General features: G+C 52.8%; 2 protein-coding genes across 4 annotated transcripts in view; both read left to right on the top strand.

The window, feature by feature from the left end:
- Positions 1-11,956, top strand: part of IGDCC4 (immunoglobulin superfamily DCC subclass member 4) — a 39,312-nt gene extending 27,356 nt beyond the window's left edge. For all 3 annotated transcript variants that reach the window (XM_055536725.1, XM_055536723.1, XM_055536722.1), the window contains exons 11-20: positions 260-499; positions 658-759; positions 2,252-2,435; positions 3,127-3,254; positions 5,024-5,194; positions 5,427-5,564; positions 6,731-6,836; positions 7,387-7,615; positions 8,347-8,508; positions 9,029-11,956. In XM_055536725.1, the coding sequence (XP_055392700.1) occupies positions 260-499; positions 658-759; positions 2,252-2,435; positions 3,127-3,254; positions 5,024-5,194; positions 5,427-5,564; positions 6,731-6,836; positions 7,387-7,615; positions 8,347-8,508; positions 9,029-9,442 (1,874 nt within the window). In that variant the 3' untranslated portion in view covers positions 9,443-11,956. The remainder of the gene's footprint in view (positions 1-259; positions 500-657; positions 760-2,251; positions 2,436-3,126; positions 3,255-5,023; positions 5,195-5,426; positions 5,565-6,730; positions 6,837-7,386; positions 7,616-8,346; positions 8,509-9,028) is intronic.
- Positions 11,957-15,574: 3,618 nt separating this feature from the next.
- The window catches only part of IGDCC3 (immunoglobulin superfamily DCC subclass member 3), a 43,770-nt gene continuing 36,840 nt past the window's right edge, over positions 15,575-22,504 (top strand). Inside the window, exons 1-2 of the mRNA XM_055536470.1 lie at positions 15,575-15,665; positions 18,321-18,626. Coding sequence (XP_055392445.1) covers positions 15,575-15,665; positions 18,321-18,626 — 397 coding nt within the window. The remainder of the gene's footprint in view (positions 15,666-18,320; positions 18,627-22,504) is intronic.

Genomic DNA, 22,504 nt, shown 5'->3' with positions numbered 1-22,504 from the left:
CGCCCGGGAGACGTCCCTGCATTCCCAGCACTCTGGGCTTATGGAATAGTGAGTTCTCCTCTAGACCCAGCCTGAGCCTGACCCTTAGGCTGGTGGCTGAGTGGTGAGATATATGGGGAGAACTCTGGCAAGGGCCTCACTCAACGCTGTCTTCCTGCTTTCTGCTTCCTCATGCTTCTTCCTGCCTCCCTTCCCCGGCCTCCCCTTCTTCCTTCTCCTTGATTCTCTTACTCCTTCCTTCCTGCTCCTCTGCCCCCAGTCCCTTTTGCGCCCGCAGAGCTGAAGGTACGGGCAAGGACGGAGTCCCTGGTCGTGTCCTGGCAGCCACCCCCGCACCCCGCCCAGATCTCTGGCTACAAACTGTACTGGCGAGAGGTGGGAGCGGAGGAGGAGGAGATGGATGGTGAGAGCCCTCCAGGGGGCCGTGGGGACCAGGCTTGGGATGTGGGGCCTGTCCGGCTCAAGAAGAAAGTGAAGCAGTATGAACTGACCCAGCTAGGTGAGGAGGGCTGCCCGGGGGGTGGGAGGGGACGGACACAGGTCCAGCGGGCGGCTGGGGAAGCTGGGCTGGTGGTTGGAGATGGAATCTCTCAGGAGACGCAAGAATGACCCCAGAGGTTCGTCTAACCAGCAAGTGACCCCCATGGCCTTCCCCAGTTCCTGGCCGGCTGTATGAGGTGAAGCTCGTGGCGTTCAACAAACACGAGGATGGCTATGCGGCAGTGTGGAAGGGCAAGACGGAGAAGGCCCCCACCCCAGGTGAGGAGGCTGGGGAAGTGGAGCGGGAGGGCTCGGTCAGCAGGGCTGAACGTGACCTCCTTTCCCTCTCCTCCAGGCCGGCCCTCGTGGGCAGGCCGTCTGGAAGTTTCAGCCACCTGCAAACCTATTCCACTGGCTTGTTTAGATCACAGAGAGAAGCTCCCGCTTCTGCCTTATAGGCCTGTGTTTTCATTATCTGTGAGCAGTGCTAATTTGGAAGGTTTGGACAGAGAGAAACCCAATGGTTCATCAGTGACTTCTGGCCCCACGTTTTACCTTTAAACAATTTTTAAGATGACCCACCTTCATCACACTATCTCTGAGATTATTCCTCTGCTCTAGGCAGGGAGGGTATCCCTATGTGCCCCACCAGGAAACTGAGGCTCAGAGTCGGTTCAGGCTACTGTAACAAAACACCATAGACTGAGTAGCTTATACGGCCAACATTTACTTCTCACTGTTTTGGAGGCTGGGAAATCCAAGATCAAGACCTTAGCCAAGTCAGTGTCTGGTGAAGACCCAATTCCCGATTCATAGACCATAGGCCATCTTCTCGCTGTGTCCTCACAGGGCAGAAAGAGGTCTAGAGAGTTCCCTAGGGTCTCTTTTATAAGGGCACTGTTATGGACAAAAAATCTGTGTCCCCAAGAATCCATACGTTGAAACCCTACCCTCCAGTGTGATGTATTAGGAGGTAATTAGGATTAGATTAGTTCGTACTGCTTCACTTTCTTCTTGAGCCGGACAGGCCCCACATCCCAAGCCTGGGGGGTTTGTACCCTTTTAAGAGTCACACAAGAGCTTGCTTCCCTTTTCTGCCCTGAAGATACAATGAAAAGTTGATAGTCTATAACCTAGTAGAGGGCCTTCACCAAAACTTGATCCTAGACTCTGAAATTGTGAAAAATAAATTTCTGTTGTTTACCACCCAGTCTGTGGTTGTTACAGCGGCCCAAACAGACAGGACTCCACCATATGTTCAAGTTTCAACATAGGAACTTTGCGGGGGGACACAGACATTCATTCCATGACACTTCTATATACTTTACAAATATTAACTAATTTAATCCTCATAACAACCCTATGAAATGCAGGTACTATTATTAGCCTCACTGATGGAATAGAGAATGGAAACACAGAGAGGTTAATTAACTTCTCCATAGTCACACAGCCAGTACCTGGCAGAGTTGGAATTTGAACCAGGACAGCCTAGCTCCAGAATCTATGCTCATAATTATCATGACTTGCTGTCTCTCTCTCTCACATACTAGTGTTCCATAGTCTGCTCGCTGTATGCCCTTGGCCAAAGTCACTTAAATCCTTGGCGGCCTCAGTTTCCTCATCTGTGAAGTGGAAATAAAGCATTATTCCCAACTCACAGGATCACAAGTGAAGGGTAAAAGAAAGTGCCTTGGGAACTGCAAACCACAGCACATATTTCCAGAGGAGTATCTTCCCTCCCTTCCCACACTCTCTAATTTTCACCCTCCAGACCTGCCCATCCAGAGGGGGCCACCCTTGCCCCCTGCCCACGTCCATGCGGAATCAAACAGCTCTACCTCCATTTGGCTTCGGTGGAAAAAGCCAGACTTCACCACAGTCAAGATTGTCAACTACACTGTGCGCTTCAGCCCGTGGGGGCTCAGGAATGCCTCCCTGGTCACCTATTACACCAGGTGGGAAGAGGGGCTGTGAAGGGGCGGAGTGGAAGGGAAGGAGGCACCAGGTAGTGATGAAGAGAGGGGCCTGAGGGTTCAGGGACATTTCATGACTCGTGTGTTAAACTGGGGGCACGCTGAGAGTCTGATGACCTGATGGTGACAGATGGGAAAGGAGAGCCCATCCATCCAGTCCTGTCCCCTCACCGGAGGGCTCAACCCTGGGAGACATCACGCAGGACAGACCTATTTCTTCAGTCTCAGGTGATGGGGAAGAGACAGCCAGCTGCTGTCCTGAGAGGCCCCCCGTTGGATGGGGAGTCAGAGACCTCTTGGTCTCTGTTGGTTTAGCAGACAAAACAAAGCATAAAAAGCAATAGATAAATATTAATACAATTGCAGCTGAAGGAAAAGTTATGCACCTTTTCCTTTAAGTCAAGGAGAAGATGCATCAGAGAGGATTCTTTGGGTGGAGAATGATGTGGATTAACCCAGGAATATTTCTTGAAAGAGGGGGCCTGGCTTGGGGATTGAACTTGGAATCATATATATACATCCGTCCATCCACATCTCTCTGCAGGTCTCTGGATGGTGTTAGTGGCCCCGGTGTCAGGGAGCAGGTTCCCTGCCCGAGGCAGGGGTTGGGGCTGGGTTGGGGAGGAGACTTGAAGGAGCCTGAGAGTCCCAGTTGCATTTCTTACCTCGGCAGCTCTGGAGAAGACATCCTCATTGGCGGGCTGAAGCCGTTCACCAAATACGAGTTTGCGGTACAGTCTCATGGTGTGGACATGGACGGGCCTTTCGGCTCCGTGGTAGAGCGCTCCACCCTGCCTGACCGTGAGTGGCCCCTCAGCCCCTTGACCACAAGTCCATCTTTCACCAAACTCCTTGCCCCAGCAGCCCTCTTCTGAAATGTTCCTCAGAACCCCATAAGTTCCTGTCACTCACTTTGCATTTATGCTGGCAGTCCAGTGCTGGTCTTAACCATTTACTCACAGGCATGATCACATGAGATTTAGAGGAGTGGTTTCTTTTAAGAGGCTGTGCCGAGACCTCACTGAGCTGTGAGGAGGGCCGGCTCTGGAGGCAGGCAACCTGGACTCTGCATTTGGGTCCCCAGCCTGCCCCTGACACACAGGGAGACCCAGGCAGGCCCCTTCCCCAGCAGGGCTTCTGTGTCCTCATCTGTAAAAAGGGAAGATGGGACCATGAGCTGTGCAGGTCTGTGACTCTGGAACCCTCTGGAAACCCATCTGGAGACAAGTGGCTCTTTGTCCTCACAGCAGCCTCTTAGGTTCTGCTGACACAGTTCCCCTTTCTACCAGCAGACCTTTGTTCCTGATCTGAGATAAGAAGACGCGTGTAGGGTAGGGTGGGGAGGCCATCCACCCTCACGAATGCACTTTTTAAAAAAATGCTTGCAAATTGTTTCTCACACACCCATGACCTCAGCTCAAGTGATGCTGTTAGTCACTCAGCCATGTCCAACTCTTTGCTCCTCATGGACTGAGGAGCCTGGCCATGGAATTCTCCAGGCAAGAATATTGCAATGGGTTGCCATTCCTTCTCCAAGGGATCTTCCCGATCCAGAGATCGGACCTGGATCTCCTGCACTGCGGGCAGTTTCTTTACTGTCTGAGCCACCAGGGAAGCCCACGAGCTCCTTTTATCATGGTCTTGCACGTAGAGTTTAGGGAGGCTCAGTGTTTTCTTAGGGGAGACCATGACATGGAATCCCCAGCTCAATTGACCTGATTACAGAGGGGGGAGTATTTTCTCCTTTCACAGATGGGGAGACTAGAGCCTGAGAAGTGGGGAGTCACCCAGGGCCATTGAGGGTTCTGACAGCCCATGGTGCTACGTGGCTTTTTAAGCCTTACAGCCCTGGGTCCCCATCTCACCCTCTGTTGGGCCTTGAAAACCTGAGCCCCCAAATTTCTGTTGTTTCCCAACTCACTAGTCACCTTTGGTCCCTCCTTTCTCCCCTCCCTTCCTCATTTACTCCTGCCCCACTCCCACCCCCTGTCAGCTTCTCTGAAAACAAAACACAAACCCTTTCAAGGTGGTACTTCTCACATGAGGATTCCTGTGACTCTAAGGTCCTGGGCCTGGGCAGGCGTACACGGAGGCTATTCAGGGCGTCAGCCAATTTTACTTGAAGATTTGGGGTGGCGAGGGGAGTTAGGAACTTTAAATAATAAATCATTTCAAACACTACTTAGATATTAAATGTTACCACAGAAGAGTTGAGTTTAAATGAAATGTGAGCCTTCCAAAAACTTTTGAGCTCTGCCCCCAGGTCCCCTGAGGACCAGACACCATCCTCAGCCCTTGAAAGTATTTGAGTGTGGAAATTTGAAGAGCTCTGCTCCAAAGAGTGGAAAAGAGTTTCTAAGAGTGGCAGAATGGTGGCAAAGACCCCTCCCTAACTGTTTTCCAGAAATTCCCCAGTGAGAGACCCGACCTCATTTTGCTTCGTGGTTTGTGGTTTGTTCCAGTAAAGGCGGAAGCAAGGAGGCCATGCCTTCATGCCCTGGCTCCCAGCTGTGCCCACGGCTGGGGCTCTCAGTGACCCTGCCTCTCCCGTCTCCTCCCCTGACACCCAGGGCCCTCGACACCCCCATCTGACCTGCGCCTGAGCCCCCTGACACCTTCCACCGTCCGGCTGCACTGGTGCCCCCCGACGGAGCCCAACGGGGAGATCGTGGAGTATCTGATTCTCTACAGCAACAATCACACCCAGCCCGAGCACCAGTGGACCCTGCTCACCACAGAGGGTGAGTGCCCTCACCCCAGGACCTCTGGGGTTTCCCCCCACCCCTTTCCAGCCTCCCCAGTGGCTGGGTTAGTACTGAGACAGCCACGGAGGTTTGTTCTAGGAGGAGCAGGCAGAAGCTGCTACCTGGGTGGGAGCAGCAGATCTTCCCAGGGCCACTTCCCAGCCCAGCCCTGCAGGCCACCCCTACCCGGGTCACCAACCCTGCTCTCCCTGGCTCCCCTGCCCCCCAGGAAACATCTTCAGTGCTGAGGTCCACGGCCTCGAGAGCGACACTAGGTACTTCTTCAAGATGGGGGCACGCACAGAGGTGGGGCCTGGGCCCTTCTCTGGCCTGCAGGATGTGATTACTCTCCAGGAGAAGCTCTCAGGTAAGAGGTGGAAAGGGAGGAAGGGGTGGGCTCCATCCTGGGGCAGCCCAAGCTCTCCAGAGGTCCCCAGAGCTGACGTCTAATCCTGAAGTCATCTCCTCCAAGGGCTTGCGTTCAGGCACATGTTGTTGGACAGCTGCCCTCTCTATTTGGTGTGAAAGTGTTAGTTGCTCAGTCATGTCTGACTTTTTGTGACGTCATGGACTGTAGGCTCCTCTGTCCATGGAATCCTCCAGGCAAGAGTACTGGAGTGGCTAGCCATTCCCTTCTCCAGGGGATCTTCTCGACCCAGGGATCGAACCCAGTACTTTCTGCATTGCAGGCAGATTCTTTACCATCTGAGCCACCAGAGAAGCCAGGTGTGGAGAGGACAAATTTGAAGGGGAAATGGGTGAGGTTCAGTGGTAATTCAGTCGAAAGGTCAGATTTGTGGGAAACTGGCTTGGTTTCTTTGGGAGCTTACTTTCACTGGAGAACTGGCTTGAAGAGGTGATGAGCTTTATACAGTGGAGGTCTCAGGCCATGAGACTGTCTACACTGTAATTTTCAGGGCCCAGTGTGAAAGGAAAATGTGGGACCCCTTATTAAAAAATGAAGAAGACAGACTTCCCTGGCAGTCTAGTGGTTAAGATTCGCCACTCCTGCTGGAGGGGGCATGGGTTCAATCCCTGGTCAGGGAACTAAGATCCCAAATGTTGCACAGCAGCCACAAAAGAAAAAAATATCCTGTGTGCCACAACTAAGACCTAGCATAGCCAAATAATACATTAAAAAGAAAAATGAGCAAGAATTTCAAGGTGGTGACAGCAGAGCGTTAAACCAGCCCAGAGCCCTTCTAGCGTGGGCCACGTGCCACCGCACGCGTCACACGCCTGCGAAACCAGCCCTGTTAGGCAGGCAAGAGGCATGTTTCACTGAAAGGCCAGGTTGATGGGGAGGGGCTCCAGCTTCCGTATGTCCAATGGGGCTGACAGTTGGAGAGAGAGGTAGTGGTGGTCCCTGTGAGTCTGTGGGGCCCTCTGATCCTTGCATCAGAGATTTCACATGTCCAAAGGAAGAGACTCGGGCCAGTGGCCTCCGGACGAAGCCCCAGGATGTCCTGGTCTATGAACCTCGGGTTTTCTCCTGTCCTTGATCTGTTCTATTCCCTCCCTCTCCCCTGCCAGACTCTTTGGATGTGCACTCAGTCACGGGCATCATCGTGGGCGTCTGCCTGGGCCTCCTCTGCCTCCTGGCCTGCATGTGTGCTGGCCTGCGCCGCAGCCCCCACAGGTGGGTGGAAGGACCAGTCTGACCACAGAGAGGAGCAACTTCCTCTGCAGAGAAGAGAGAGCAGGGAAAGTGGCTGTGACTTGCTCTAGCCCCTCCTGGGGGCCCCATTAAAGTTGTCTGGGGTGAATGGGTTGGGGTGAGGTCCTCGTGAGAATGGGGAGCGGAGTGGGTTTAGGGAAGCCTCCAGCGTATCCCCTCAGTAAGGGCTGGCGTAGCATAGCTGCCTCTCTCCTGCTTCCTTGGTGGTGGTTGTTCAGTCGCTCGGTCGTGTCTAACTCTTTGCGACCTCATGGACTTCCTTGGTAGCTGCTAGCGTCTTGCAAAGAGGGCCCCCAAATCTCCAGATGCCCAGAGCCCAGGGAGGAAGGACCTCAGTGCAGTATCACAGCTATTGTGAACAGCCACAGAATTTCTTATCCATTGCACAGACGGTGAAATTAAGTCTCAGAGATGGGTAGGCACCTGCCCAGGGACATAGGCTGGACTAATCCCAATCCCACCCCTGCCCCTGTCTTTGACCACACTGCCTGTTCCCCATCTTCCCTTCCAGAGAAGCCCTCCCTGGGCTGTCCTCCTCGGCCACTGCTGGGAACCCCGCACTGTACTCCCGAGCCCGCCTGGCTCCCTCCAGCCCCCCAGCGGTCCATGAACTGGAGTCCCTTGTGCACCCTCGTCCCCAGGACTGGTCCCCACCGCCCTCGGACATCGAGGACAGGGCTGAAGTGCACAGCCTTATGGGTGGTGGCGCTTCAGCCGGCCGGGGTCACTCCAAGAGAAAGGTGAGTCTGGAGCCGGGGGAGGCCGAGCCCCACACTGCGGTTCATTCCCAAATAGGACACTAGGGGGCGCGAGAGCACGCTGTGTGACCCTGTGATAGGCCGGCTCCCCGCTCCCCTCCCTGGACCAGCTGCAGAAGAAAAGGCTCTCCCTCCTCTTTGAAAGGGTTGGCAAGGCAGGGAAGCAGATGGGCCTCCGTCTCTGGCAGAATAGGTCAGCCTGGTTCTCAGGAAGGAGGGGAGAGCCCCCGAGGGGCTGTTGGCGGGTGACTCAAGGTGGCCAGAACACGCCTCATCCTGGGAGCTGGGGAGAGCTCTAAGACCCAGTTCTCCCCAGCGTGGGGGAAGGAGGCTGGTCAGGTAGGCTGTGGCCAGGTAGGACCGGGATCCAGATGAGGTGCATCCACACAGGCCGGGTCCTGTCCATCCTGGCAGTGGCGTCTCATCCTGCATTCTCTGACCAGCCAGCGCGAACCCCTGAGTGCTTTCTCACCCTCTCCCTGCCTCTGTGTGGTGAAGGAGACCTTGCCTGGCTCAGAAACTCCTGGGCTGTTCTGCAGGAGCATCTTTCTATCCTCAAATTCACCCGCAGACTCTCAGCTCATTCTCTGCCTGTCCCCACTGCCTTGGGGAGGGAAGTAGAAAGGGGGCCAAGAGTCTGTGGAGGGGGCTCCAGCCGTTTCCTGCGTATATCCCCAGCCAAGCCCTCAGCTCCTGCTTCTTTCCCTGTGCAGATCTCCTGGGCTCAGCCCGGTGGGCCCAGCTGGGCAGGTTCCTGGGCAGGCTGTGAGCTGCCCCAGGCAGGCCCCATGCCCTCTCTGACCCGGGCCCTGCTGCCCCCTGCTGGAACTGGGCAGACACTGCTGCTGCAGGCTCTGGTGTACGAGGCCATAAAGGTCAGTGTCCTGGAAAGAAAGGGGGAGGGAAGGAGAGAAGCGTCCCATGCTTGGTAAGAGCAAGTAATGAATCCTCTGGAGACCCCTGGTGGTAACATCCCCGGGGGTAAAAGTCGAGCCTGGAGACCCCTGGAGCCTCTAAAGGTGAGTGGGTGGAGGGCAGGCCAGTGTTTGGGAAGACAGTCCCTCCTCGAGCTAGGCATAAGTGGGCCACTGCAGAATTCCCATGGATCTGAGCATGCACCAATCTGACTGCATTCAGCCCTTCTTCGTGTTCACAGAGCCCTGCCCGTATCTGGTATTTCTGAAATTCTGTGACAAGGGCAAATCGTAGTGTTTCCCTGCCTTCCCATGGATCTGATCATCATCTGGAGGACAGTCTGTTCTTCCCTTACCAACTCCCACATTGATATATAAAGGGCTCTAGGCTGGAGGTCAGCCTCTCTCCACCCCGAGAAGGATAGTCATTCTTCTGATGGTCACGCTCAGTGATGGTTTTTGTGTTCTCTGCTCTGACCAGGGCAACGGGAGGAAGAAGCCTCCCCCAGCCTGCAGGAACCAGGTGGAGGCTGAAGTCATTGTCCACTCGGACTTTAGTGCATCCATTGGGACCCCTGACCTCCACCTCCAAGACCTGGAACCTGAAGATTCCCTGCCTTCAGAGGCTCCTGACCTCACCTCGAGTGTTGTGGATCTCGGTCAAGGGGAAGACTGGCTGGACCAGGAGCCAGGCGGGTGTGAGCAAGCAGCCCCTGGGCCAGACAGACTCACCTGCCTGCCAGAGGCAGCCAGCAATACTTGCCCCTACTCGGACCTCCAGTCCAGTGAGGCTCTGGAGGAGGCTCCTGGGAACAACTGCCAGCCAAAGGCCCCCTGCCCTCCAGGAGCCAGCCCAAGCCTGCCCAAAGCCCCAGTCCCGTCCTCCTCTACTTAGCTCCCCTAGAGGGCACCATCTGGGACAGGCTGGTTTGGATCACGTGACATGACGCGTGTGGCTACACGTGTACGCGTCTCTGCCTGCAAGTCATCAAGCCACTTGGAGCCTCCTGGGCTGCTTTGGCTCGGGGAGAGGAAGGATTGGATTATTCACTCCCCCCATACTCTGTGACACGTGATTTGTGAGACATGTGACGCACAGTTACATGTGATATGCACATGTGTGAAGCACATGTGTGTGTGCTGGTTGGTGAGCTGGGAAGCTCTGGGCCAGGCAGTGGTCACTGTGGCCTAATTGCTCCTCCAGGTCAGGACACTGCCCCAGAGTGGTCTGTCCCCAGCCCTGCGGGCCCCTACTCTGTCACCCAGCCTTTTATTACACACTCTGAGAGTGTCTCCAATGCCTTGTCTGACAAAGACAGCCCCGGCCCACTTTCCGGTTGGGCTGGGCTGAGTGCAAGCAGGCTCTGAATGCCTGACACTTTAGTCGCGTCCCCTCTCCCATCTGCCATGTGCCCTGTGCCCAAACTGAGAGGGTGACTCCAGCTCCCCTCAGAGCGAGTCTGCACCTAATTTTGTAATTGGGGAAGTGCCTGGTTTTGAAAATCTGCTTTCTCTTGCTCTCCCTTTTCTCCTCCCCCTCACTCCTCTAGGGTCTTGTTTCCCTGTGCCCCTGTTCTCCCAAGCTTAGGGCCCTTCCCTTCCGTCCCAGGACTCTGTCCTCTCCTCTCTGTGGCTTCTGTCTGTCTCCGCTGTCTCTCTCTCGCCTCTCCCACACTGTGTCATGTGGCTCTCCTGCCTGGGTTCAGTCTCAGCACCCTTCCCTCACAACACAACTACCTCATGTCTGTCTGGGGCCGTGATGGGACTCCTGTGTCCGCCGTCCACTTCAGCCATCATCCTCCTGCCCCTGCTTCTCTGTGCCTCTGTAGACCCCATCCCCAGGCAGACTGCACACCCCCAGTGCGGGCTGGGAGAAGACCTTTCAGCTTCCCTTGCTTCTTTGTCCCTGGGATTGAGACTGGAGGTTTCTCCTTAGAGAGGATGAATGCAAGTCATCCTTGGGGGTTTTGAGACAGGGAAGGGGGAACACGACCCAGAGGCTTGGGATACAATTATTCTCTCCCTTCCATGCGGTAAGTCTGGTTTGCTGGACAGAGGCATTTGAGGCACCTTGCTTCCCAGCTGGAGCTTGAAAGGGAGAAGGGGATGGGAATTAGGGCTGGGTAGCCCCTTCGCCTCCCACTCTGTGCACCTTGTCCAGGAACTGACAGGATGGGGCTGGGAGGAATCATCCTCTAGGGTGCTGGAAGTAGGGTCTTCGCACAGGACAAGGGTGATGGGCTCATCTCATTTTGCTCTTTCTTTAAATTCAATCCTGAAGTCATTTTCTGTTGACCCCCCCCCCCCCACACACACACACACAGGGACAAGCCTGACTTGTTTCATTTATTTGATTTTGCACCTCAGCCTCTCATAGGAGCATTTATTACTCGGTCTCTTCTCCCTGAATTCATCTTTTTTCACTGAGCAGCAAGCACATCAAGGGTTAACTCTGGCTTCTGAGCCAAATTAGAAATAACCAGTCTATCTTTCCTTTTTTTTTTAATGGTGAAATGTCTCTCAGTGGAGTTGCAGCTTCCTCAGACTCTTTCAGCATCTGTGTTTATTACACTCGGGTGTCACTCAGGTTTGACATCCGCACCTACATTTCCTCCTCCTCCCCCTTCAGGCAGCCTATGATAACACTAAAGATTATTAATGCTGGTTTTGTATCTCGTTAAGGACAGAACTGTCATTTGTACTCTTTCTGTAGCATTCGGCATTGCTGTGGCTAACACTACTGTATATGTTTCATCACTGCTCTGAAGGTCAAAAGCCTCATTTTATTTGGCTGGTTTTTCTTTTTTTTTTCCTAAAGGGAAAAAAAAAAAAAAAAAAAAAAACTGTCCTGAATTAAATAGCTGCTTTAACAGTAGGCTCTTAGCATTACACCACATAGTCATTTTTCATGTTCTTGTTTAACAGGCACTGAGGTTCTGGTTTAAATTAAATAGCTGCAAATGAGACAATTTATAACCCATTAGGTTGGGTGGAAAATTGTTTCTCAAAAGCAAATAAGTAATAAATCTGGTATCTGCCTATAACTCACAGTTGATAAGAACATGGCCATTACTCACTAGCATTATATATGATTTGGGCTCTGGGTAATTTGGAAGTGTTAGGTTTGTGTCTTTGTAGCAGTATTTTTATTAGAAAAGAGTCCATTGGCCTTTTACAGGGTATTAATCCTTTTGTCACCTACCATGGATGCCTTATGGTTTTTGAGTCTCATTTAAAAACCTTTTATTGATGCATGACAAGTATAATCGGTACCTGCTCATTTATTTGTCTGTAGTTTTGCTGTATTATTTAATTATTTTCCAGCATTTTTTCTCCTTACAATTATGATATTCTTTAGTGTTAAGCCAATGCATTGATCATATATCTGTCCCTGTAATGAATTAATAAACTATTTTCCAAAAATGTTCTTGTTTTTGGAACCAAGTGACTAGAATTGCCTCAGCCTTTCTGCCCTAGAGAATGTATTTCTTACCAGGATGGGAAATGTTGAGTTTTGAGCAGAAGAGCAGGTAGTTATAGGAAAGAACTGGACTTTCTCTAAAGAAGAGGGAAACTTTGTACACTGTTGATGGGAATGTAAATTGGTGCAGTCGCTGTGGCAAACAGTATGGAGGTTTCTCAAAAAACTAAAAACGGAACCACCATATGACCCAGCATTTCCACTCCTGGGTATGTGACAAAACAAAAACATTAATTTGAGAAGATATGTGCATGTCAGTGTTCACAGCAGCATTATTTACAATTGCCAAGATATGGAAGCATCCTAAATGTTCATCAACAGATGAGTGGAGAAAGACAGTGTGGTTAAGCAATGGAATACTGCTGCTGCTGCTGCTAAGTCACTCAGTCGTGTCCGACTCTTAGCGACCCCATGGACTGCAGCCTACCAGGCTCCTCCGTCCATGGGATTTTCCAGGCAAGAGTACTGGAGTGGGGTGCCATTGCCTTCTCCAGTGAAGTACTCAGTTCAGTTCAGTCGCTCAGTTGTGTCCGACTCTTTGCGACCCCATGAATCGCAGCACGCCAGGCCTCCCTGTCCATCACCAACTCCCGGAGTTCACTCAGACTCACATCCATCGAGTCAGTGATGCCATCCAGCCATCTCATCCTCTGTCGTCCCCTTCTCCTCCTGCCCCCAATCCCTACTCAGCCATAAAAGAGAATGAAGTTTTGCCACTTGCAACAACATGGATGGACTTGGAGGGTATCATGCTAAGTGAAATAAGTTAAAGACAAATACTCTATTACTTATATGTGGAATCTAAAAAATACAACAAACTAGTGAATATAACAAAAAAGAAACAGACTCAGAGATATAGAAAACAAACTAGTGGTTACCATGGGGAGAAGGGAAGGAGCAAGATAGGGGTAGGTCCATACTATTATAAAATAAGCTCCACAGATATGTTGTGAAACACAGGGAATAGAGCCAGAATTTTATAACTATAAATGGAGTATAACCTTTAAAATTATGAATCACTGTATTGTACACTTGTAACATATAATATTGTACATCAACTATATTTCAATAAAGTAAAAAAATAGGTTATCAGACTCCTAGGATAGGAACTCCTCCCCCCACCTCAAAAAACAAACTGAACCATGTCCCTCCCTCAACAGGCACTTAGAAAAAACACCTGAACTTAGGAAAGATGCTTTCTTTGATGGCATTCTTTTAGGCTCTTCAAGGATCTCTTTTCATCTGGACACACTTTTTTTTTTACCTTTGTTGGACCCAAGGGAGGAGTGAACCACCAAACTCCAGAGATTGGGTTCTACAAATCTTATTTGTATAAATCTGGCTTCCAAAATTGCCCATGATGCCCGTTCACACATATGGGTGCAGTGCCTATGAGCTCAGAGACCCATACATGCACTCTCACCTTCACAATCATGCTGGTGTCCATTAACTCAAACCTAGGCACAATAGTCATACACCAGACTCCACGCTTACACCCCACACACATCTCAGGATTACAGTTGGCAACTGCTCTGCTAGGATCTTTATAGTGCCTGGACCATGGGTGTTTTTCTACTGCTGGGAACCAAGAACCAGAGGCCTTCCTGCCCAGGACCACCCCCAAAGTGGCTGGTGAGCCAGCCCTGAGTTAATTGACACATTGTAGGGGGAGATACTGCGCATTTTGCATGCAGGAGAATAGCCATTATTTGCATATCATTCTCAGACCAAGCGTTGTGATAAAGAAGAATTAAACACTTGTCAAAATGAATTTAAAATGACAGCAACTCAGGACACCAATTTGACCTCTCCTGAGTGTAGGACAAGCCAAGAAGGGGTTGTTGAGAATTCAAACCCTGCAGGAGGGATTTCCAGGCCTTTCCGCCCAGGGAAGGCCCCCACCTCTCCCTTTCCTATGGCCAATAGAGGCTCATCCTTCCTGCCCTTCCTTGTAAGGAAATTGGCTTGGGACTTCGGTGTGTTCCCTGACCCTGAATTTCTCCATTGGCTCCTACTGCTTGCTCATATGTCTCAAGTCCTGTTCATCTTCCAGTTGCTACTACAGAGTCCCTGGGCTGCACAAACCCAGGGACTAGTAAACTTACCTGATTTCTGGAGGCCCTTTGCCTATCTGCATCAGAGTTAGTTTTATATAAGTTAACACTCCTGCTCTGCAATTCCACAGTTGGTATCAAAAGAGAAGTGTAATTACTCCTCTGCCTGACCAATTCAATGCCAATAGCTAAGTAAGGCAGAGACTACTCTCTTTAAACCTCTTGCTCCTCGAACTTGGAAGATGCTCAGTAATTTTGATGGACTAGCACATCATGCTGAACTCAACAGAAGATCATTTAATAGCGAGTGGCCAAGACTGATGATCTCTGCAGGCCAGTGTGGGGCTGTATCTCCTAAGAGACATGCCTATCTACTATAACAATCCTTACCTGAGACTGATGTTGTCTCCTTTTACGTTCTCTGACATGAAACACTGAGTCTTTGTGGCATAGAAGTGTTATTGGGAATTTTAACTTTCAGGGTGCTATTCCAGTTATCAGGTCATTTGTCATTCCCTGTATCCTTTCCGTTTCCTTGAGAGTGAGCAGGGGAGACGGGGTATCTTTATCTTTCAGTTGAGCTCTGAGAGTGCCCGCCTGGGTTTGCTGAACTACACCGCAGGGAGAAGTGGGGTCAGAATCCGGCTTACTTGAGCGTTCTCATTGTCCTGTTAGGTCGTCTCTCTCAGGGCCCTGGACCAAGCCGCCTTCCCACTCTTCCTCCCTCCTGTCCACCCAAGCGCCAGAACTCTTCGGTCTAAAGAGGCCAACCTTGCAGCTAAACGTCCTAACCTTTGGGTGGAAGAACCAGAAACCCATGGAAAACCGAATCTTTGACAACTTTGTGCAGCTTTTAGGGAATTATCTCGACAATACAGACTTGGACACGGTGCAGAAGGGCGCAGCAGAAAGAGTGGGTAGGAGAGAATCCGGCAGCTTTGCGTGTTTCTCCGCAACCCGGTCCTACTCCGCAGTCCACTGGGTTTCCACTCCCCCAGCCCCCCAAGTTCGGAGCTGGCCCGCGGGGAGGGGTCCAGGGCTGCAGCTCTGGATGGCGCCCGCCGCTCCGGCCCCAGTTCAAAGCGCAGGGGGTGCGTCCGCCGCGCAGCCGGGAATGTCCGGCCGCTTAAAGCGCTCGCCGGCTCTTTTGTTCCCCAGACCCGGCCTCCGGGGAGAAGGGGCTGGGGGAGGGGACCGGGAGGGGAAGGAAGAGGGGCGGCGGGAGGAGGGCGGGGCGGGTGGTGCGAGTGCGGAGCGCGCACCCCGGGCTAGGCTGACAGATCGCCCGGGTGGGTGCAAGATGGCGCAAGCGGCCGCGCTCGCCCTGCGCCCCCGGCGCTCCTAGGCAGGCATGTGGCCCCAGCCCCCAGCCGCCCGGGCTCGGCCCCGGCCGGAGCCCCGGCCCCGGCCCCGGCGCCGGCCCCGCGGGACACTGTGAGCCGCGAGAGGCCCCAGAGCTGCGCGTCGCCGATCCGAGCGGACCGCGAGCCCCATGGCTGCCTCGCGCGCCGCGCCCCCGCGCCGCCGGCCCCGGCTCCTGCTGCCGCTGCTGCCGTTGCTACTGTTGCCTGCGCCAAGCGACGGTGAGCTAGGGCGCCCGCGGTGCGGCTGCTGGGGCTCGAGCCCCGGGAAGGGCGAGAAGGGAGTAAGCGGGCGCGAGGGGCGGACCTGGGGAGAGCGGCGCGGACCTGCCGGCGGACCGCGGGCTGGAGGGACTTGCCCAAGGGAAGACGAGCGGGACGGGGCGGAGGGGGGGGAGAGGGCACTGAGGCCCGGCTGCCGGGAACGCGGAGCCAGGCGATGCTGAGGATGGACCCCCCCAGAAGAGAGACTCGCATTCAGTCCGCTGCGGCTCCAAGACTCAGTAGTGTCCGAGCCCGGACCAAGAGGCCAGGAGCGCGGCAAAGCAGGAGATCGGCGGGCAGGCTGGAGTTGGGGAGAGGGGGGGACGAGCCTTGGGAGACCGCAGGGCTGAGTCCGGTCCGAGGGGCGAGTTGGGGAGCGCGGAGCCCGAGGGTGGGCACAGAGTGGCCCGCGGTGGCCGAGGTTAGGAGACCGCCGACCCCGGGGGCGGAGTCCGGGACTGAGCGGGCTGCGACGGGTGAAAAGAGCGCGTCGTGGATTTGGAGAGGGACTAGGACGCGGAGTGCGAGGGAGAGATCGAGGAAGAGGGAGGTCCCCGGCTGGCCGTGCGTGGGGAGGGGGAGACACCCTGCGAGCTGAGGAAAGGAAAGAGAAGCCGACCGAGGGGGAGAGCGCGGCGGGGATGCCCACGTGCCCGCCCTGCCCCGGAGGGTGCACACGCAGAGCTCGGGGTCTGACGGCTTTACTTCCCCGAGCTCCGTCACCACCACCCTGTTCCCTTAGGGACTGTAACGGGCTCATTTCACGCGAGAGCAGTGAAAATCTAGTCGCTTCCCCTCCCACTCCAAGTTCTCAGCAGACACTCCTCTGGGCAGTATTCTCTCCCCTCTTAGCTCCGGAGAAGCAGGATGTCGCAAGCGCATCCAGTAGAAAGTTTATCCATCCCCCAGTTGCTATTAAAATATCGGGGTTGGGGTGCGGAGCCGAGGCAGCTGAAACGCAAGTCTTGGGAAGGATGGGTAGGGATCTGGAGGGGCGTGACCCTCAAATATCTTAAAATACGAATTACACGTCCCTGAGGGTGGGGAAACGCCCCTAGCTGCAGCGCTCCTCCTTCTGCTTTCTCCCCCTCACTGCCCCGTCCCCTCGCAGCCAGGGAGGGCGCTGGCCTGTGAAGGGAGGGGCCCGCTCCCGTGTCACTAGTTGCCCGGAAATGTGGAGGGGGTCTGTGGCTGCCTTCTCAGCCCAGGTGGGTTCATTTCTCCAGGACTGAAGTTGTAACTGGTCTGGTAAGTTGCTCGCTGGAGAAGTTGGAGACTTGGCATCACGCCTGGGCTTGGAGCTCTCCTCCCTCCTCTCCCACTGCTGGTTCCCTGATCACCCTCATCGTCTCCCTTCTTTTCTTCCCCCTCGTCTTCCCCTTTTCCAGTTCCTTTCTCTTCTGCAGGAGTGAAGAGGTTGCTGGGAGAAAGGTTCTAGGAGCCTCCTTCTTTCTGAATTTTGAGAAATCTGAGTAGATGTTTGGTATCTCTCATCCTCTTTATGACAAAAGCAAAGCAAACGGAACTGCCAAACCCCAGAGCATCCTAGGGGTGGGGCAGTGGAGCTGGACCATAACCCAGCCTGTACCCAGTCCTGGACCCACACACCCTTCTCCCTGTTCAGATGGTGCTGTCAGCAAAAAGAAGCAACAATTTATTACTATCTCACTTTATGCTGTTTAGAAATTTTAACTTTTCATAGTGCCTTTACGTCTGTAGGTCATATTTAACATAGGGCTTCCCTGGTGGCTCAGTGGTAAACAACCCACCTGCCAATGCAGGAGACATAATAGACGTGGGTTTGATCCCAGGTTGGGAAGGTCCCCTAGAGGAAGGCACGGCAACCCTCTCCAGTATTCTTGCTTGGAGAATTCCATGGACAGAGAAACCTGGTAGGCCACAGGTCATGGAGTTGCGAAGAGTCGGACTGAAGTGACTGAATGACCGAAGTGACTTAGCATGTACGAAAAACACAAGCCATATTGTTGTTCCTTATTTAAACAGATGAGGATGGAGAAGCCAGGGCAGACTGAATACCTGAGGTCACACTCTGAAAGTCTGTGCGGCTTCAGTGTTTAACCAGGTGGGCACAGAAGTGGCAGCAGCTATGTTGGAATCAGTCTTGCTTTTAGGTCCCAGACTTGTAACTATTAACTCTGAGGTCTCGGACAAGTTGCTTAACATCTCTGGGCTTCAGTTTCCTTTTCTGTAAAAGATATGAATAAAGACCTCGTGCCACAATTAAAGAGTCCATGCACCAAAGGAAGATCTTGCATGCTGCAACGCAGCCAAGTAAATAAATATTTTTTAAAAACATACAAATAAAAGAAAGGTGGTAGAAATAATATCCATCTCTCTGAAACAGTCTGTTGATTAAGTAACTGTACTGCATGAGATGACACTTCATAATGCAGAAATTTCTATATATTAATAGAGATTCCAAGCATGAGATGACCCTTCATAATGCATACATTTCTATATATTAATAGAGATTCCAATATAGCAGAATGATGGGGATGGGACACTCAGATCCAGAGAACTTGGAAGCCCTGTGTTTTCGAGTTCATTTCACACTAACTTCTCCTTTTACTCTCTCTCCCCCTCCTGATGCAGGTCTTGGCCACTCTGCTGAACTGGCATTTGCTGTGGAGCCAAGTGATGACGTTGCAGTCCCTGGGCAGCCCGTAATGCTGGGCTGCAAGGTGGAGGGGACTCCTCCAGTGCGAATCACCTGGAGGAAGAATGGGGTGGAGCTGGCAGACAGTACGCACTCCACTGTGCTGGCCAATGGGTCCTTGATGATCCGCCACTTCCTGCTGGATGGAGGCGGCAGCCCTTCAGATGAGGGGGACTATGAGTGTGTGGCTCAGAACCGCTTTGGGCTGGTGGTCAGTCGGAAGGCTCGAATTCAGGCTGCAAGTAAGTGGGTGCTCTTACTTTTTTTTTTTTTCCCCAGGTCATGGAGGGATAAAGGGAGCCGTTCCATCTTATGTAGCTTCTGGAGAACTGTCTCAGCATGGGTCAGCTGAGAGGAGCATAGCAGCAATTTGCAGTGGTGGAATTATATCATTTACTCATTTAACTGATTGGAATGCAATTTGACAAGAATGTAGTCAAGCACTGTTGTAGGAAGAGGGAGAGAGAAAGCCAGCTTTATTCAGCTCTTGGTTCAGTGTGTCTTAGCTTCCATATGCCTGTATATTATGAGCATCCCAGTCTTTTGAGTATGATTTTTGTGTTTAAAGATAAACTTTGGGGATGATTTAAGAGGATTTTAAAGGGTAATTTTGATTACATGCAGTTTTTAATTATGTGCTGACTTTCAAACCTTTGGGGTAGAATAAACCCCCTGTACCAGTGATAACATTCTGAAGCTTCAGCGATTTGCTTTACAAAAAATATGATAGAATAATTTCAGGGTTAACACAGTGATGACATTCCCCTCACTCACCTTCCTGCTGGCATACTTTAAAAAAAAATTCAGCTTTATTGAGATGTAATTGATAATAAAATTATAAGATAATTAAAGTGTACATTATGATGACTTGATATTTGGTATGCTTTTTTGATTGGGAGAGAAGAGGTGTTTCATCTCTAGAGCTGTGCTTAGCTGATGGACCAGCAGTCACTGTAGTGATGAAATTATGGTCATGCTCTACTGCTGTGTCCTGGCATAAGTCTGCTGTTGCTGTTTAATCTGTGTACACTCATAGGTATTATCACATAAACCAAAATTATTTACGTATCTTGGGAAGGTGGCAAGCTATGAGGGTGGGAAGTCTGCCCACAGACTTCTGGTTCTTTCTTTTTTTTTGGCTATGTCGCACAGCATGTGGAATCTTAGTTCCCTGACCAGGGATCAAACCTACATCTCCTGAATTAGAAGCAGGGAGTCTTAACCACTGGACTGCCAGGGAAGTCCCAAGAACCACTGCTTTTGAGAAAGGGTAAAAGTTTTGCCAAGTGGAAAATGTTCTGCATCCCATAATCTCTGTACTTCTGGGTGGTGTCTTGAGGTGGTGTCCCTTTAAAAGGCTGCTTTAATTTTGGTTGGTAATCATTCACACTAATGCTTATTAAACACTTGCTGCGTGCTGGGCACCCTGCCCAGGTGCTTTATAGGAATTATCTTATTTAGTCATTGTGATGACACTGGAAGATAGGCAGTCGTCATCCTCATTTTACAGGTGAGAACACTGAGACTTAGGGGGATCGGCGACCTTCTGGTGAGCAGAGAAGCCAGGACTGCAGTTTAGGTATTCTGAATCCTGCACCCTCCCACTTAACCCTTGTGGCACGCTGCCTCTTCCCTGTCTGATCCCTGACCAATTTCTTCCTGGCTCCGAGGGCATTTGCACAGTTGTTCTGAACGGCTGGCGAATGATGAATTGTTCTGAGGCAGGAGGCCTCTCGTTGGGTTTAAGATGCCCCTTTGTTCTAAGGAAGGCTCCTCTAGGCCCCCATATGGAGCTCTCTGGGACGCAGCCCTGGACCTTGAGACGGAATCACTTCTGGCTCAGCAACCCCTCAGCCTCCAGCCCTCCTGGCAGTGTAGGGGAGGCTGGTGCATCCTCCGAGCAGATGGCTGGGTGTGAGGAGGGAAAGTGGGGACAGAGAGTGGGGACCCAAGGAAGCTTGTTGGACAGAAGAGAAGAGACTTCTCAGGGAGCTCTCCCTGGCCTGTGTCAACTCCGTGGGCTCGATGGCTCCTGCATCATCAGCCTAGACTTCTGGGAGATAAATCCCCAGGTGTTTATATAGAGCTAATTGTAAATGTGCTTTTCTATAAATGGTAATACCTTCAAGATGTTCAGCCTCCTTAAACTCCTAACAGTATAAGCAGTTGAGCTGTGGGCTCTGGCTGCAGGGAAGGCCAGCAGGTGAGGTCGGCTTGGTTAAGCCTCTGGGGTCCTGGGGACATCTGGGGGTTTGCCTCCAAACCCTGGCAGTCTGATACGGGCTCTCTCCCCAGCAAGGCTCGTGGCCCCTCAGGGAAGGCTTGGACAGTTGGATCCCCTTTCCTCACGTCACAGGCTCATGTCCCTGTAAGGTTTTAGAAACCTCCAAAGCTGATTAGCTGCCTGGGTTCTCTCCTTTGGTAACAATGCCCTGCCCATGTGCCCACAGGCTGGGCAGATGTTGTATGACATGGGAGGAGGCCTTCTGAAAGGGTGTGAGGTGCCCTCCAGAGCCCCTGCTTCTCCTGCCTGCTCCACAGGGGCTGACAGGGCAGGAGGATGCTAAGCACCCCTCACAGACACGCAATCTGTGTCTGTGTACACCCAGCGCACCTGGTGAGACAGGTCGGTGTGGGTCACCAGCCAGGCCGCCGGCTGGGAACGCCTCCTCTTCCATCCAGTGGGCCTGGATGCTGCCACTGAAAGATGGCCTGATCATGATGGACTGGACTCCAGGCCCATTCCTTGGCTTCAGTGCAAATGTCTTCTGTCTGGGATGAAATGGCTCAGGGTCCTAGGAATACTCATGTTTCCAGCATGTCTGGTTTCTCTGCCTTGCTGTTCCATGTGTTTATAGTTTTGGGGCTGAAAATTGCGACCCTTGTGAAGGAAGAGATCCTAGACAAGTTCCTCTCTCCATGGCCCAGTGTCCTCACCTGTGAAATGTACATATAATCCTACTTGGTGGGATGGCGGTAAGGACTAGCACACTCCACGCTTTGCCTCGCACAGAGTTGGTACTCAGTAATGGAGTCAATCCTCTTTGCTTCTTTTAAAGGTGATTCCAGTCTTGTGGCTCAGCTGGTAAAGAATCTGCCTGCAATGCAAGAGACCTGGGTTCGATCCCCTTGGGACGATCCCCTGGAGAAGGGAAAGGCCACCCACTCCAGTATTCTGGTCTGGAGAATTCCATGGACTGTACAGTCCATGGGGTCACAACGAGTTGGACATGACCCAGCAACTTTCACTCCCAGTGAGATTGCCAGCAAAAGCAGACTCCTGAATCCACTCCCAGCCCCCAGCTTTCTCCCACACTGGGATTCAGTTAGGGAGTACTCCAGGAAAATCTCTCAGGGAGTGAATCTCTCACTTCAGAGGCTGAGTGCAACCTGTTCTGTTTTAACCCCTTCCTGGGAAGGTCTGGGGATTCTCCCAAGCCTCTGGGCATCCGCTGATGCTTGGCTGCCCTGTGAGACCCTCTACCATCTGCCTGGAGAGGCTCCAGGAGGGGCATGTGGGACACCTGATCCAGTGGGAATAGGCAGTGACTCACACCTGTTGAGATCTGTGTGCCTGGATGACTCCAAAGAGGGATGGGCTGGCTACAAGGAGGGGAGATAAGTGCGGGCCCCACCCTCAGCTCCCCTCCACCCCCAACTCCCCTCCACCCCCAGGTTCCCTCCACCCCCAGCTCCCCTCCACCCCAGCCCCCCTCTACCCTCTCCCCCCATGTCCCCTCCACCCCTAGCTCCCTTCCACCCCCATGTCCCCTCCACCCCCAACTCCCCTCCACACCCCTAGCCCCCCTCCACCCCCAGGTCCCCTCCACCCCCAACTCTCCTCCACACCCCCAGCCCTCCTCCACTCCCAGCTCCCTTCCAGCCCCCTCCACCCCCAGCCCCCCTCCACCTCCAACTCCTCTCCACTCCCAGCTCCCCTCCACCCCCAGGTCTCCTCCACCCCCAGCCCTCCTCCACCCCCAGCCCCCCTCCACCCCTCTCCACTCCCAGGTCCCCTCCACCCTCAGCTCGCCTCCACCCCCCCCAACTCACCTACACCGCCAGCCCCCCTCCACCTCCAAATCCCCTCCACCCCCCAGCTCCCCTCCACCCCCCAGCT

This window comes from Bubalus kerabau, chromosome 10 (assembly GCF_029407905.1).
Source record: "Bubalus kerabau isolate K-KA32 ecotype Philippines breed swamp buffalo chromosome 10, PCC_UOA_SB_1v2, whole genome shotgun sequence".
NCBI classification, from domain to species: domain Eukaryota; kingdom Metazoa; phylum Chordata; class Mammalia; order Artiodactyla; family Bovidae; genus Bubalus; species Bubalus kerabau.
Note: the sequence above shows the minus strand (reverse complement) of the source record. Positions and strands in the feature narration are given on the sequence as shown.